The following is a 16370-nucleotide window of genomic DNA, read 5'->3' as shown; positions in this document are numbered from 1 at the left end:
AAAACCTACAGGAGGGTAGCTCTCCAGGAACTGGGTTGGAGTGAAAACCTACAGGAGGGTAGCTCTCCAGGAACTGGGTTGGAGTGAAAACCTACAGGAGGGTAGTTCTCCAGGAACAGGGTTGGAGAGCCCTACATTATACATTACCATGACACAAACTACAGCAATTAAAGTTGGTGCCATTAAGTGGTGAGGAAACTAATTATGTAGATTAGAGATAATTATAATAGGAAAAATGTGTCAAATTAGTAAATGACAGGGTACAGTCCTTAATGACCCTAGCCTTGATTACTTTGTGTTAGAATTTGGAGTTCTGGTTAACGTTTTGACCTGGATACAGGTCAACCAGAGTTGGAGGCTACAGTGTAGACTAGAGCACGATGAAGAAGTGTTTGCCAGTTAGAGGGGAGGTGTTCTAGGCTATAGTCTATATATATATATATATGAGGGACAAACACCTCCCAATAACAACGCAATAACCAAGTATAGTCCATACAATTCGCTATACTGCAGAAGACAATGTGTGTTTGTGTGCGTGTGTGTGTGTGTGTGTGCAAAAGTCGGAGTGTGTGTTACCTTCCAGAGCAGCACAGCCAGCAGTAGGAAGATGAGTATTCCCACCAGTAGGCTGATGGCAATGATCCAACCAACAACATAGCCCCTTGGCTCCTGGCTGTGGAGCGCCTCGAACACCAGCTGCAACACAATAACAATACAGTCAAACATAGCCTCAAACACAGACACACAGAGACATCCAGCCAACCACTTAGCCCCTCGGCTCCTGGAACACCAGCTGAAACACGACAAGAAGACAAATAGACTCAGACGTACAGACACAACGAGATTACAGTCAAACACAAATATATACACTAACACTCATCTGGAAAATATGAATTGTTTCTGAAATATTATGTATACCTACAACTATCCTAACTTTCCCGAGTGATGGAAATGTGAAAGATGGGAAATTGGAGGCTACAGACAAGATTACATTGGAAACACAGAGAAATACTGTACACTAACCAAGATCACATTACAACACAGACAGATACACGGACACACAGACTCGAGTTTAAAATAAAACCCAGAGACCTACTCACCTGTGTCTCGTTATCTAGAAATACCAAAGATCCAAAGCTCTCTATGAGAACTGTATCAGTCTATATCTGACAGACAAACCAGACCACAGAAGACATTCATATTGGACTGTGGCCGAATCCGAATCCCAAAGGGCACCCTGTTCCCTAACGAGTGCACACATTTTGACCAGGGGCCAATGAGCGCTGGTCAAAAGTAGTGCACTATGTAGGGAATATTGCAGCCACAGTGGGAATATCTTCTACGGTCTGGTGGAGTTTAAGAGAATCAAATGTTATTTGTCACATACACATATTTAGCAGATGTTATTGCAGGTGTAGTGAAATGTTGTGTTCCTAGCTGCAACACTGCAGTAGTATCTAACAATTCACAACAATACACACAAATCTAAAAGTAAAAGAATGGAATTAAGAAATATATAAATATTAGAACGAGCAATGTCGGAGTGGCATTAACTAAAATACAGTAGAATAGAATACAGTATATACAGTACATATGAAATGAGTAAAACAGTATGTAAACATGATTAAAGTGACTAGTGTTCCATTGTTAAAGTGACCAGTGATTCCATGTCTATAAGGCAGCAGCATCTAAGGTGCAGGGTTGAATGACGACTGCATGATGATGCCATTTCCTGGTTGATAATAGCGTCTGCTGTGAAATGTCTTACTTTTTAAACAGGCTCACGGGAAGTTCCTTTTTGGAACAATAGTGACAGTATTACTTGGTCTCTGTCCCAAATGGCACCCTATTCCATTTAAAGTGCACTACTTTTGATCCGGACCCATAGGGCTCTGGTCAAAGCCCTAGTCAAAAGTAGTGTGCACTATAGAGGGAATAGGGTGCCATTCGGAATGCAAGCTTGGCTGTGTCAGAGACTGGAATGTCTGGAGGACTATTCCAAGGTGACTTTTAAAAGGAGTTGGATGAAGCAAGAATGTCTGAGAAAGATAGAGGATCCCATGGCGTTAAATGATTTCAAATCAATCATACAATTGCAGCATTCTTGTTCTAAACTAAGAAAACAGTAGAATATTATGTTGCATAAAATACCTGTTACCCATCTACATTTTAAGTGTTTAGTTATTTCATTGTACATGTGAACGTATTTCAAAACATGAATCAAATCAATCCTACTATTGCATTATCCTCACACAGTAAGGCCACAGATAATGTGCAGCAGAATATTATCTGTGGCCTTACTGTGTGAGGATGATGCAATAGTAGGATTGATTTGATTCATGTTTTGAAATATGTTCACATGTACACAAATCAAAATTGGAGCTATGTATATAGCCATTTCAGTGTATATGACATGAGATTTTAAAACAACATTGAAACAACTGTATAGTCAGCTCATTTATGAATTTAAGAGAACTGGTTTGTTAAATTCAAAGGAGAACTTCATAACAAACATTCTCAGTCTGAACAAACAGACAGTCTGATCCCACTATAAATTATAGGTCTAAGTCATTTTTGCCTGCTTCCCATGACATTAATTCACAATGACCCACTAAATTATCTGTGTTTACTCTGACAAAATCCTTAGTTGACTTAACTCTTCATAATTTAGCTAAGTGCCAACCTCCAAGGCCAGAGAGGGGGTGAGCCTAAATACTGTCTCTGGAGGGGAGACGTGGTCTCACACACGCGCACACACACACTACTATAGGTGGCAACCAGACAGTGTGTGTGTGTGTGTGTGTTTGTGTCTGTGCTTGATTGAGCTTGCCTGGCTTAATGGACCAATTGAACTGCAAAGCTCGCACATCTGACACTCCAGGCAGGCTAGAGCAAACGCTCAAAATATGGAAGAAAGATCAGCGATAGTGTTTGAACCCAGGGCTGGGTCTGGGTTGAAGATGGGAAACCCTTCTACTATCCCTCCATCCTAGACATCAGGCTTCCACAATAACACACCATTCCAACTGGAATATATGGTGCATAGCGAAAAGGAAAATGACCATGAAATATGTAAGAATTTCACCTCTTTAAACTGTAACGTGTTCCGTTAAGAATACTGTCAGGATACGTCGCAAATGGCACCCTATTCCTGATATCGTGCACTACTTTTGTGATCAAAAGTACTAGCACTATATATGGAATAGGGTGCCATTTGGGATGCGTACGCAGCGTTATCAAGAGTGTTTCACCGTGTGAGACTCCAGTCCTCATGGGATTTAAGGATGCAAATGTGGCATGAAAATGCAACACCGGCTGAACAACCGAGACAGAGAAGACAGAGACCAAGAAGATGACTAGGATAAATCTTCTTTAACTGTCACTCCTCCTGAACGCTTTCCCACATTTGTAAAAAAAAAATCCATTGTGGAATTCTTCCTTGTCATTACGAATGCCAAATCACTTGCGTGTGTGTGCAATGGAAACGTATGTTACATTCTGATCTGTACTCTGACTGACTCCAGCTGAGTTTGTGCTGTACTAACAACGTTGAAAAAATGTCTACGCCTACGGGTACTAAAACTTAAGGAACCATTTAAGGCGAGTCTTCTATTGCTGAGCTTTATAACTCATACATTATTTTGTTCTCCCATCATTTACCAGGGCCTGTTTGCATGGCACGGTGATAAACTAAATCTTGTCAGCTGTTGATAAGTAGCAGGCTCGCTGGGAAAAGGGCCTCATCGCAGTAAAGATAAACCAAGACTACTGCACCCCGAGGGAGCACAGGAACTACGAGCTGGGGCCTGGAGGTCATCAATGTAATCAGCTGAGAGGATCTGGGACGAGGGGATGCCGAGCGCTCGTCACTTCATTCCACTGGTCCACAGGCACATCCAATCACTCAACGCAGAGGCCTGCTGCCCTGTGTGTGTGTGCTACCCTGCTGTCCTTGAGGACTCACCCCCCCAAAATACAACCCCCATGACATCCAGGTTGAGCTGGTTTCCTGCCACCAGCTGCTCCCCAGGCTTAAATCAAGATTCAGCTTCTAGATTCACCCCTCACGGCTGGCTGAGGTACAGCACCTAATAGTATTAAACTGGCTGTCTCCCTGACATCATGTTGTGTCTACTACATGCTGAAACTGATCCCCTCAAACATGCTGATTGGGTCACACATACTGTAAAGTGCTTTGCAGTAATACATCTGTGTGAGTGATGTTCTTACTGAAGTGTCTTCTGATAGGCCCTCTGGTACCTCCATGGCCCTCCCGTCCACTCTCACGTTACCCCTTGTCACGAACTGGATCAGCGACGAGCTGTCCTGTAGGTGTGTGAGGAGAAGGGGGAGGGGGGATAAATAGAAGGTGGGCGGGGGTTTAATACAACTTCCTTCAGATACATAATGGAATACCAATATACTTGTGTAATAACCATGTACAGTAACAACATAATAATCATGTAATAACTATGTAACCACCATGTCATAATCATGTAACCACCATGTAATGATCATGTAACCACCATGTAACCACCATGTAACAACCATGTAACCACCATGTAACCACCATGTAACCACCATGTAACCACCATGTAACAACGTAATATGTAATAACCATATAACAACGTAATAATATGTAACAACCATGTAACCACCATGTAATAATATGTAACCACCATGTAATAATATGTAACAACCATGTAATAATATGTAACAACCATGTAACCACCATGTAATAATATGTAACCACCATGTAACCACCATGTAATAATATGTAACAACCATGTAACCACCATGTAATAATATGTAACAACCATGTAACCACCATGTAATAATATGTAACCACCATGTAATAATATGTAACCACCATGTAACCACCATGTAATAATATGTAACCACCATGTAATAATATGTAACAACCATGTAACCACCATGTAATAATATGTAACCACCATGTAATAATATGTAACCACCATGTAACCACCATGTAATAATATGTAACCACCATGTAATAATATGTAACAACCATGTAACCACCATGTAATAATATGTAACCACCATGTAATAATATTTAACCACCATGTAACCACCATGTAATAATATGTAACCACCATGTAATAATATGTAACAACCATGTAACCACCATGTAATAATATGTAACAACCATGTAACCACCATGTAATAATATGTAACAACCATGTAACCACCATGTAATAATATGTAACCACCATGTAATAATATGTAACCACCATGTAATAATATTTAACCACCATGTAACCACCATGTAATAATATGTAACCACCATGTAATAATATGTAACCACCATGTAACCACCATGTAATAATATGTAACAACCATGTAACCACCATGTAATAATATGTAACAACCATGTAACCACCATGTAATAATATTTAACCACCATGTAATAATATGTAACCACCATGTAACCACCATGTAATAATATGTAACCACCATGTAATAATATGTAACAACCGTGTAACCACCATGTAATAATATGTAACCACCATGTAACCACCATGTAATAATATGTAACCACCATGTAATAATATGTAACCACCATGTAACCACCATGTAATAATATGTAACCACCATGTAATAATATGTAACAACCATGTAACCACCATGTAATAATATGTAACCACCATGTAATAATATTTAACCACCATGTAACCACCATGTAATAATATGTAACCACCATGTAATAATATGTAACAACCATGTAATAATATTTAACCACCATGTAATAATATGTAACCACCATGTAACCACCATGTAATAATATGTAACAACCATGTAATAATATTTAACCACCATGTAATAATATGTAACCACCATGTAATAATATGTAACAACCATGTAATAATATTTAACCACCATGTAATAATATTTAACCACCATGTAACCACCATGTAATAATATGTAACCACCATGTAATAATATGTAACAACCATGTAATAATATTTAACCACCATGTAATAATATGTAACAACCATGTAATAATATTTAACCACCATGTAACCACCATGTAATAATATGTAACAACCATGTAACCACCATGTAATAATATGTAACAACGTAATATGTAATAACCATATAACAACGTAATAATATGTAACAACCATGTAACCACCATGTAATAACAACCATGTAACACCATGTAACCACCATGTAATAATCATGTAATAAGTAATAACCATGTAATAACAACATAATAATCATGTAACGTAATATGTAACAACCATGTAACAACAATGTAATAATCATGTAACAACCATGTAACAACAATGTAATAATCATGTAATAACCATGTGCGTACCCGATTCAGTATCTCTGTGTTTAGTAGAAGTTTCACATCTATACTGATAGCATCCTCTTTGGTCTGGGAGCCCAGAGTACATGAGATGGTTAAACATGCTCTCCCTGGCCGGTCACAATCCTGTTGGAGAGAGAGATGAGGTAGAGAGACAGTGAGAGGGGGAATTGGGAGAGAAAGAGAGAGAGCGAGCGAGCGAGATGGAGAGAGAGAGAGGAAGGATAGGGATTGAGAGAGAAAGTCAGACAGAGAGAGAGAGAAGGGGGAGAGAGAGAGGGAGAGGGACAGAGAGAGCGAAAGAGTGGGGATAGAGAACGGGAGAGAGAGAGAGAAGGGGGAGAGGGAGAGGGACAGAGAGAGAGAAAGAGGGGGGGGGTAGAGAGCGGGAGAGAGGACAGAGAGAGAAAGAAGGAGAGAGAGGTGAACAGTTGTTACACTGCAACACACATCATACATCAGCAGGGGAAACACCTTCAGTGAACCCTAAAACTCCACTGACTGACTATCCCAAGTGTGTGTGCATGCATCTGTCTGTGTGTGTGTTCATAGGTGCGTGCGTGCATGAACCTCCCTCTCTCTCTGTATGTGTGTGTCTGTATGTTTGCATGAGTGCGTCTGTGTGTGCAACTTTCTCTTTGTGCCTATGTGTGTGTGTGTTTCTCTCTCTGTGTCTGTGTGTGTGTGTTTCTCTCTGTATGCGTGTGTGTTTATTTACCAGGACCCTGCGGCCAGACTTGGTGAAGAAGGCGAAGATGGTGTGGAAGATATTCTCTCTGTCCTGGGGGATGGTACAGGGCTGGGGGTTCCTGTGGGGGGTGCAGTTCCCTCGCCCCTCCGCCACCTGGGGAGATGGAGGGAGAGGGGGAGAGAGGGGGAGGGAGTTTGAGGGAGGATAGGAGTTGGAGAGAGAAATATCTCAGAATTGTTCAACAATATACACATTCTACAAGTAAGTAATATAGGAGGACTCTCCCGAGAGCCCAATAATGTTATTTTTAAGACCCACTGATGTTCATACAAATATATTTCTCATAATGTTAAAGGTTTAACAATATGCTTATTGGTTTAACATGGTTTTTACTTGTTTTAAAAAGTACAAGGACTGGGTGCCTGTGGGACCGTCGGTGAGTGATGAGAAAAGTCTGACTGGTTCATCGGACTCGGCCTTCAGCTTGTAGGGGTCCCCAGGGTGTGAGGTTGAGAGTGTGAATGTGGAGACTGCCTCTGTCACAAATGGGAACCTACTTCCTGTATAGTGCACTAGTTTTGACCAGGGCCCAAGGGCTTTGGTCAAAAGTAGTACACTATATAGGGAGTAGGGTGCCATTTGGGACGTACGCCTGTCTATCAGGCATACTGTCAGCTACTCCTGCCGATGTCCCAGGATTATGGGTCTTAGGGGTTGAGAGGAAGTTCTGTCCCCCAGCAGGAGGGCAGGAGGTGGGGGTAGAAAGCGACAGACGGTGCCGCTCCCTGACAGGTTTCCCATATGGAGTGATTTAGAGCCAGGGTGGTTTATCACCACCAACCATACCCCCAGGGAACACTTCCCCTTTCCTCTCTCTGCTTACCCTTTCCTCTGCCTCTCCCCTCTCTCTCTCTACCCCCCATATCTCTCTCTTTGTCGCTCTTTCTTTCTCCCTCCCCCACCATTTCTCTCTCTACTATCCCTCTGTCTCTCTCTACACTCTGTTTCTCTCTCTCTATCTCTCCCCGATCCTTCGCTTTCTCCCTCTCTCATCCCCTTTTTCGATCTCTCCATCTCTCCCCGACCCCCCCCTCTTTCTTTCTCTCTCTCTCACAACCTCACCCTCTCTCTTATCCAGAAGGGGAAGTGTCCTATAACCTCTCCATTGTCTGTTTTATACCACCCACTACCTCTCTCCTCTCTACCCCTTCAGAGCACTATTTTATTCTATCTACAATCGCTACACTTTTATGACTTTGGGCTTAACTGTCCAGGGTGTCCTGTGTTTTTGTTACTTCAATCCACTGCCTGAGAAAGAGTCATGCCTGTGTCCCAAATGGCACCCTGTTCCCTATATAGGGCACTACTTTGTCGGGAATAGGATGCCATTTTGAACAGACATTATGATTCATACAGTGGGCTAACTTTAACTCTGTCTGTTAGATGAAAGAGAGATAGAGGGATAGAAAGAGAGAGGCGAGAGAGAATGAGAGAAAATGAGAGAATGAGATAGAAAGAGAGAGCGAGAGAGAATGAGAGCGATAGAAAGAGAGATGAGCGAGAAAGAATGAGAGAATGAGAGAGAGAGAAAGTGAGAGAAAGGGAGAGAGAGAGGAGAGAGAAAGAGAGAGGAGAGAGACTCCCTGCTGAAAGAGAATTTAATGGTATGGAATTCTGAATAGATTGATGGTATGTTTAGTTTCCCTAGAGTAAGGACCACAGCTCATTTTGCTGTGATACATTATATCAATAAAGACATTGTTGACTCTCAAAAGCTGGTTTTGTTTTACGACTGCATCATTATTGTACATGAAAAATAATGTTGTTTCTGGCGTCAGTGTGTAGCCCACCATTTGGTGCCAGACAGGTGTTGGACTAATTAACCAATTATGTCTATTTATTTTGTATCCATTGCTACCAGATTCCTTTTCTCAATATAGGGGGTGCTGTTTCAACGTTAGCATTTATCGTCTCCAAATTAAACTGCCTCATACTCAATTCTTGCTCGTACAATATGCATATTATTATTACTATTGGATAGAAAACAATCTCTAGTTTCTAAAACCGTTTGAATTATGTCTGTGGGTGAACAAGAACTCTTTCTACAGCGAAACTCATGACAGGACATGCGAAGCTCTGAAAAATAGTCTCTGATCTCGGATCAGTTTTAAACTCTGTGTGTGCCCTATGGCTTGACATGAACTGCACCCGCCTTCCCCTGGATGTCAGTAACCAATGAGAAGTGGAATGGTGTCTCTGCGTGTTTGTCAGAGTTTATAAAAGGGAATGGAGTGAGATGACCCATCTTTTTGACGCTCGCCAGGGCGCAAGGGAGGACATCAGAATCGCATGCTCAAAAGCTCTCGTTATTGATCAAAGATCTATCCGTCTGTGATTTAGTTCGATATAGGTGTTAGAAACATCATAACGAAGTTATTTGAAACCGATTTATATCAGTTTATGCGAGTATATTGCTATTTTTCTGAATTTCCTTAGTATTGCGTTTGACGATTTGGGCATGTGTGTGTCGTGTAGCTATCGTTAGCTGCTAGTTCTGAAGTTGAGGAGGTCGTTTTACAACAAAGCAACGATACTTTTGGACAAAGGACACATTGCCCAAGATACTGATGGAAGCTCGTCCAAAAGTAAGAGTTATTTATGATTTTATTCCGTATTTATGTGGAAAAATGTAAACGCATTTTTCGGCCATTATTGCGGCACTAGTCTGGCTGTAACGCACACTGTATGTCTAGTAACGTTAATTTTAAAAATCTAAATCAGCGGTTGCATTAATAACCAATGCATCTTTCATTAGCTGTCCAACCTGTATTTTTTTAGTCAATCTAATCGATAAATAATCGTAATCATAGGTGCCTTTCTAAGATGGCGCCGGCCCGAATGCATGCCATGTTTTGACAGATTACATTGCATAACCAAGATTTTTGATGCTAAATATGCACATTTTCGAACAAACTCTATATGCATTGTGTAATATGATGTTACAGGACTGTCATCTGAAGAATTCTGAGAAGGTTAGTGAAAAAATTAATATATTTTGGTGGCGATAACGTTATCGACCCTTTTGGGTTGATTCAATGCTGGGTGATGTTAGCTCATGTGGTATGCTAATATAACGATATATTGTGTTTTCGCTGTAAAACACTTAGAAAATCTGAAACATTGTCTGGATTCACAAGATCTGTGTCTTTCGATTGCTGTATGCTGTGTATTTTTCAGAAATGTTTTAGGATGAGTATTTTGGTAATTGACGTCGGTCTCTGTAATTATTCCGGCTGCTTCCAACGCTATTTCAGATTGCAGCTGCAATGTAGAAATGTGATTTATACCTGAAATATGCACATTTTTCAAAAAAAAACTATCCTATACCATGAATATGTTATCAGACTGTCATCTTATGAAGTTGTTTCTTGGTTAGTGGCTATATATATCTTTATTTAGTCGAATTAGTGATAGCTACTGATGCAGGAAAAAAATGGTGGAGAAAAAAAGTGGTGTCTTTTGCTATCGTGGTTAGCTAATAGATTTACATATTGTGTCTTCCCTGTAAAACACTTAGAAAATCTGAAACATTGTCTGGATTCACAAGATCTGTGTCTTTCGATTGCTGTATGCTGTGTATTTTTCAGAAATGTTTTAGGATGAGTATTTTGGTAATTGACGTCGGTCTCTGTAATTATTCCGGCTGCTTCCAACGCTATTTCAGATTGCAGCTGCAATGTAGAAATGTGATTTATACCTGAAAAATGCACATTTTTCTAAAAATACTTATCCTATACCATAAATATGTTATCAGACTGTCATCTTATGAAGTTGTTTCTTGGTTAGTGGCTATATATATCTTTATTTAGTCGAAATTGTGATAGCTGCCCATGCAGGAAAAAAATGGTGGAGAAAAAAAAGTTGTGTCTTTTGCTATCGTGGTTAGCTAATAGATTTACATATTGTGTCTTCCCTGTAAAACATTTTAAAAATCAGAAATGATGGCTGGATTCACAAGATCTGTATCTTTCATCTGGTGTCTTGGACTTGTGATTTAATGATATTTAGATGCTTGTATTTACTTGTGACGCTATGCTAGGCTATGCTAGTCAGCTTTTTTACTGTGGGGGGTGCTCCCGGATCCGGGATGAGTACCAACTAAAAGTTTTAATACCAATCAAATCCCAGGTAAGTATAATCTTAAACCGAGCTCCTAAATAAAGGGTTACCTTGTTGTTTTTTTACACTGAAATCAATACGTTAGGATGAATGTAAGATCATGACTGGAAATCAAACAAACCGCAATGCGCCAAGTTTTTTTGCTCGTTTTTCTTGCATGTTTATTTTGTCTGTTAATAGATGTCTGTCACGCTGAAATATAGTATGAGGAGAACATCTCACTGTAAAATGACCTCTCCTTATCCCTATAGGACAGAGAGACTACATATTCAGACAGTGTTAACACAGACAAAGTGTGTATCCAAAATGGCACCCTATTCCCTATGTAGTGCACTACTTTTGACCAGGGCCCCAGTTTCTGATCGCTGTGACTCCAAATCTACGTTGGGGATGTTATAGAATAGTAGAATGATCTGCAGGTGTCCCATTACCCCCCGTTTCCCCCCACCATCTCCCCGTTAGTTCCATGCAAGCTATCTGATCCTTCCAATTGATTCCAGATGTGGTGACGCAGGGTGGGATACAGTCTGCACTCTCTGCTCCAGTCCTCCCATTCACACAGTCAACACAATTAACAGGTTGAGCTCTCCCCTGATCTACCTATATGGAGGGGTTATGATAACACAGCACCCACTGAGGGTATGGAGTTTCTCAGCCTAAATGAGACACTGTTGTTCTGAAACAAAATGGTCGCCCAGCCAGGCTAGCTATAGTAGCTGTATCAACATTTCTTTCCCCTTTATAGATTTTTTGGGGGGCCTCAAAAGGTGCCTCGCACTGTTCTAACAGGTCCTGTGTTCCATGACCCGAAACAGATAAACTAGCAGCTTGTATTAAAGTGTTTGCTACTGTGGATCCAGAGCACTCGGCCATGAAGGCAAACAAGAGTGATAGACTTCATTCAGTAGGATAAAGGCAACAAAGGATGTGGACAGGTCGATAAAACAATAAATAACGCCAGAGGTACTGATGTTTGGGCGAATGTGTAAATAGTGTGGGGAGACTGCTGTTGGACATATAGACAGTGAAATAATGTTATGGGTCTCCCCTCTGAGCCTGGTTCTTGTCTAGATATCTTCCTTCTAGGAAGTTTTTCACTAGCCTTTTGCTTGCCCTTTGAAGTCTAGGCTCGGTTAAGCATTAGCATGCTTCAGTTCGGCTGGCGCCTAGCTGAACTTGGCTAGGCAAACCGAACGATTGTTGGCTGGGGGGCAGTATTGAGTAGCTTGGATGAATAAGGTGTCCAGAGTAAACTGCCTGCTACTCAGGCCCAGAAGCTAATATATGCATATTACACTCTGAAGTTTCTAAAACTGTTTGAATGATGTCTGTGAGTATACCAGAACTCATATGGCAGGCAAAAACCTGAGAAAAAATCCAACCAGGAAGTGGGAAATCTGAGGTTTGTAGGATTTCAAGTCTTTGCCTATTGTAAAATTTGGTCCAATTGCACTTCCCAAGGCTTCCACTAGATGTCAACAGTCTTTAGAACCTTGTTTCAGGCTTCTACTGTGAAGGAGGAGAGAATAAGAGCTGATTGAGTAAGAGGTCTGGCAGAATGCCATGAGCTCAGTCTTGCGCGCGCCCCCTAGAGTTAGTTGCGTTCCATTGCATTTCTAAAGACAAAGGAATTCTCTGGTTGGAACATTATTGAAGATTTATGTTAAAAACATCCCAAAGATTGATTCTATACATCGTTTGACATGTTTCTACGAACTGTAACAGAACTTTTTGACTTTTCGTCTGGACCTAGTGCTCGCGCCTCATGAATTTGGATTTGTGAACTAAATGCACGAACAAAAAGGAGGTATTTGGACATAAATGAGGGACTTTATCGAACAAAACAAACATTTATTGTGGAACTGGGATTCCTGGGAGTGCATTCTGATGAAGATCATCAAAGGTAAGTGAATATTTATAATGCTATTTCTGACTTCGGTTGACTCCACAACATGACGGGTATCTGTATGGCTTGTTTTGGTCTCTGAGCGCTGTACTCAGATTATTGCATGGTGTGCTTTTTCGAAATCTGACACAGCGGTTGCATTAAGGAGAAGTTTATATATAATTCCATGCATAACACTTGTATTCTTTATCAATGTTTATTATGAGTATTTCTGTAAATTGATGTGGCTCTCTGCAAAATCACCGGATGTTTTGGAAGCAAAACATTACTGAACATAACGCGCCAATGTAAACTGAGATTTTTGGATATAAATATGAACTTATCGAACAGAACATACATGTATTGTGTAATATGAAGTCCTATGAGTGTCATCTGATGAAGATCATCAAAGGTTAGTTATTCATTTTATCTCTATTTCTGCATTTTGTAGTCCTCTCTTTGGCTGGAAAAATGGCTGTGTTTTTCTGTGACTAGGTGCTGACCTAACATAAAAGACCTTTGCTTGAAAAATTAGAAAAAAAGCGCCAATAGGACTATTTGTCCACTTTGAGATGCCGTAGCCAATATACACTTCCTCAAAATTGTTAGAATTAAACTCAAGTAATCTGTCATTCATTTTGATGTTTTTGCTGAGGAGATCTCAGTCACGCAATTTTACATTTAACTAAGATGTTTAGTGCAGTATTTCTTAATAACAAATTGTGCATAAAAACAAGTCATCTCTCGTTTAATGACAAAAAAATACTTTATTGAAGAATCCCTACTGCTGACCAATCACCGTCGAAGGGGCGTAGACTTCGGCTACTGACCTTGGCTTGCCTCGAGAAAGAATGATGTGTGCCCGAACAGCCGAAAAAAAACCTTACCGAAGTCCAAAACAAACAAAAACGTCACAAAATACCGTCATGAGCCCTATTTGCACGGGACTAGAATTACTATAGAACGTCGGTTATGTAATTATTACCCCAGCATGCCCGTTTTTCCAGTGGACGATTTGGATGGGATTAGTTTTATCAAACTGCCCTTGTAATAATTTGTTTTCCTCATTCAAAATTGACCGCTATGAAGGAAGCCTGGAGGCTCTCTAGGCGAGAAGATATTTCAAATGTCTAGGGATAGCCTAATATTGGCCTGATGGCCTTCAGTCAAAATAATAATGCATATCAATTCACTTCCTTCAACCTACACAGACATTTAATTACCTGACGTATTTGGCAATTTATCAACTGTTCTTACCCAAACTGGGTGCTCCACCTGTTAAACTCTGTAATATCCCTTAAAACACAGGAATGATGATTCACACAGGATAAGTATTATCAGAGGACCTGGGAGTTTTCTGAAAAACAGTAGGTTTTTAGGGCTGGGATAATAACCTTCCTGCCAAGTAAAAATGACTGACATAGAAGATTCGGACAGGACTAAAATGACAGATGTGGTGATTTGTGCCCGTGCACATAATTCCATTACCTGAGCTGCCCCAGTAAAACCGTCACAATAGGGCTATAATATATGCACCAACTGTTTTGGCTGGGAAGCATGCGGACGACGCCTTTGGTGTAAAGCACTTTGTAGCGTCTGCTGATGTAAAAAGGACCTTATACATGAATCTGATTCATTTAATTTGATTGATAGACTGCTTTTGGATGGATGGATTGGTAAATAATGTCGATACCGGTCGATAATTTGGACAGATGGATGGACAGGTAAAAAGACTGTTGTTGGCAGACAGGTAGGCCAGACTGAGGTACACACCTATGGAACACGTCTGCCCTTTTGCCAGCCAGATGGTTGATTGATAGATAGACAGATACATACATACAGACAGACAGATACATACATACAGACAGACAGACAGACCTGTGAGTCCATGATGAGGAACATGTCGGCCCCATTGCCAGCCAGCCGGTTGGGGATCCTGATGTCCACTATGGAGCCAGGGAGCCTGCTGGGGCCGTTGTTGATCACCTGGAAGAAGATGAGAAAGAAGGAAATATTAGGGAGAGAAAGATTGTGGAGGGTAGAGAGTAATATAAAGTCAGGGGTTTGAGAGGTAGAGAATTGAGGTTAGAGAGAGATGGTGGGGGCGGTGCCTAGCTCCACTCCCATTACCCAGGCACTCTCTATTGACTTCTATAAACGTAAAAGCCTTGGTTTCATGCATGTTAACATTAGAAGCCTCCTCCCTAAGTTTGTTTTATTCACTGCCCTAGCACACTCTGCCAACCCGGATGTCCTAGCCATGTCTGAATCCTGGCTTAGGAAGACCACCAAAAACCCTGAAAGTTCCATCCCTAACTATAACATTTTCTGACAAGAATGAACTGCCAAAGGGGGCGGAGTTGCAATCTACTGCAGGGATAGCCTGCAGAGTTCTGTCTTACTATCCAGGTCTGTGCCCAAACAATTTGAGCTTCTACTTTTATAAATCCACCTCTCCAGAAACAAGTCTCTTACCGTTTCCGCTTGCTATAGACCACCTTCTGCCCCCAGCTGTGCCCTGGACACCATATGCGAATTGATTGCCCCCCCATCTATCTTCAGAGTTCGTTCTGTTAGGTGACCTAAACTGGGACATGCTTAACACCCCGGCCATCCTACAATCTAAGCTTGATGCTCTCAATCTCACACAAATTATTAATGAACCCACCAGTTACAACCCCAAATGCGTAAACACATGCATGCTCATAGATATCATCCTAACCAAATACACCTCTGCTGTCTTCAACCAGGATCTCAGCAATCACTGCCTCATTGCCTGCGTCTGTAATGGGTCTGCGGTCAAGCGACCACCCCTCATCACTGTCAAACGCTCCCTAAAACACTTCAGCGAGCAGGCCTTTCTAATTTACCTGGCCCGGGTATCCTGGAAGGATATTGACCTCATTCCGTCAGTATAGGACACCTGGTTGTTCTTTAAAAGTGCTTTCCTCACCATCTTAAATAAGCATGCCCCATTCAAAAAATGTAGAACAAGGAACAGATATAGCCCTTGGTTCTCTCCAGACCTGACTGCCCTTGACCAGCACAAAAACATCCTATGGCGTACTGCATTAGCATCGAATAGCCCCCGCGATATGCAACTTTTCAGCGAAGTTAGGAACCAGTATACACAGGCAGTTAGGAAAGCAAAAGCTAGCTTTATCAAACAGAAATATGCATCCTGTAACACTAACTCCAAAAAGTTCTGGGACACTGTAAAGTCCATCGAGAATAAGTGCACCTCCTCACAGCTGCCCACTGCACTGAGGCTAGGAAACACT

The 16370-nt window shown here is 41.1% G+C and overlaps 1 protein-coding gene across 1 annotated transcript in view; it reads right to left on the bottom strand.

Annotated features, from left to right (window-relative positions):
- The window catches only part of itga9 (integrin, alpha 9), a 134322-nt gene that overhangs the window by 8394 nt on the left and 109558 nt on the right, over window positions 1-16370 (bottom strand). Inside the window, exons 23-27 of the mRNA XM_071409365.1 lie at window positions 14968-15075; window positions 7053-7178; window positions 6341-6460; window positions 4231-4326; window positions 577-696 (exon numbers count right to left, since the gene is read on the bottom strand). Coding sequence (XP_071265466.1) covers window positions 577-696; window positions 4231-4326; window positions 6341-6460; window positions 7053-7178; window positions 14968-15075 — 570 coding nt within the window. The remainder of the gene's footprint in view (window positions 1-576; window positions 697-4230; window positions 4327-6340; window positions 6461-7052; window positions 7179-14967; window positions 15076-16370) is intronic.

This window comes from Salvelinus alpinus, chromosome 7, assembly GCF_045679555.1.
Source record: "Salvelinus alpinus chromosome 7, SLU_Salpinus.1, whole genome shotgun sequence".
Lineage (NCBI taxonomy): Eukaryota > Metazoa > Chordata > Actinopteri > Salmoniformes > Salmonidae > Salvelinus > Salvelinus alpinus.
Note: the sequence above shows the minus strand (reverse complement) of the source record. Positions and strands in the feature narration are given on the sequence as shown.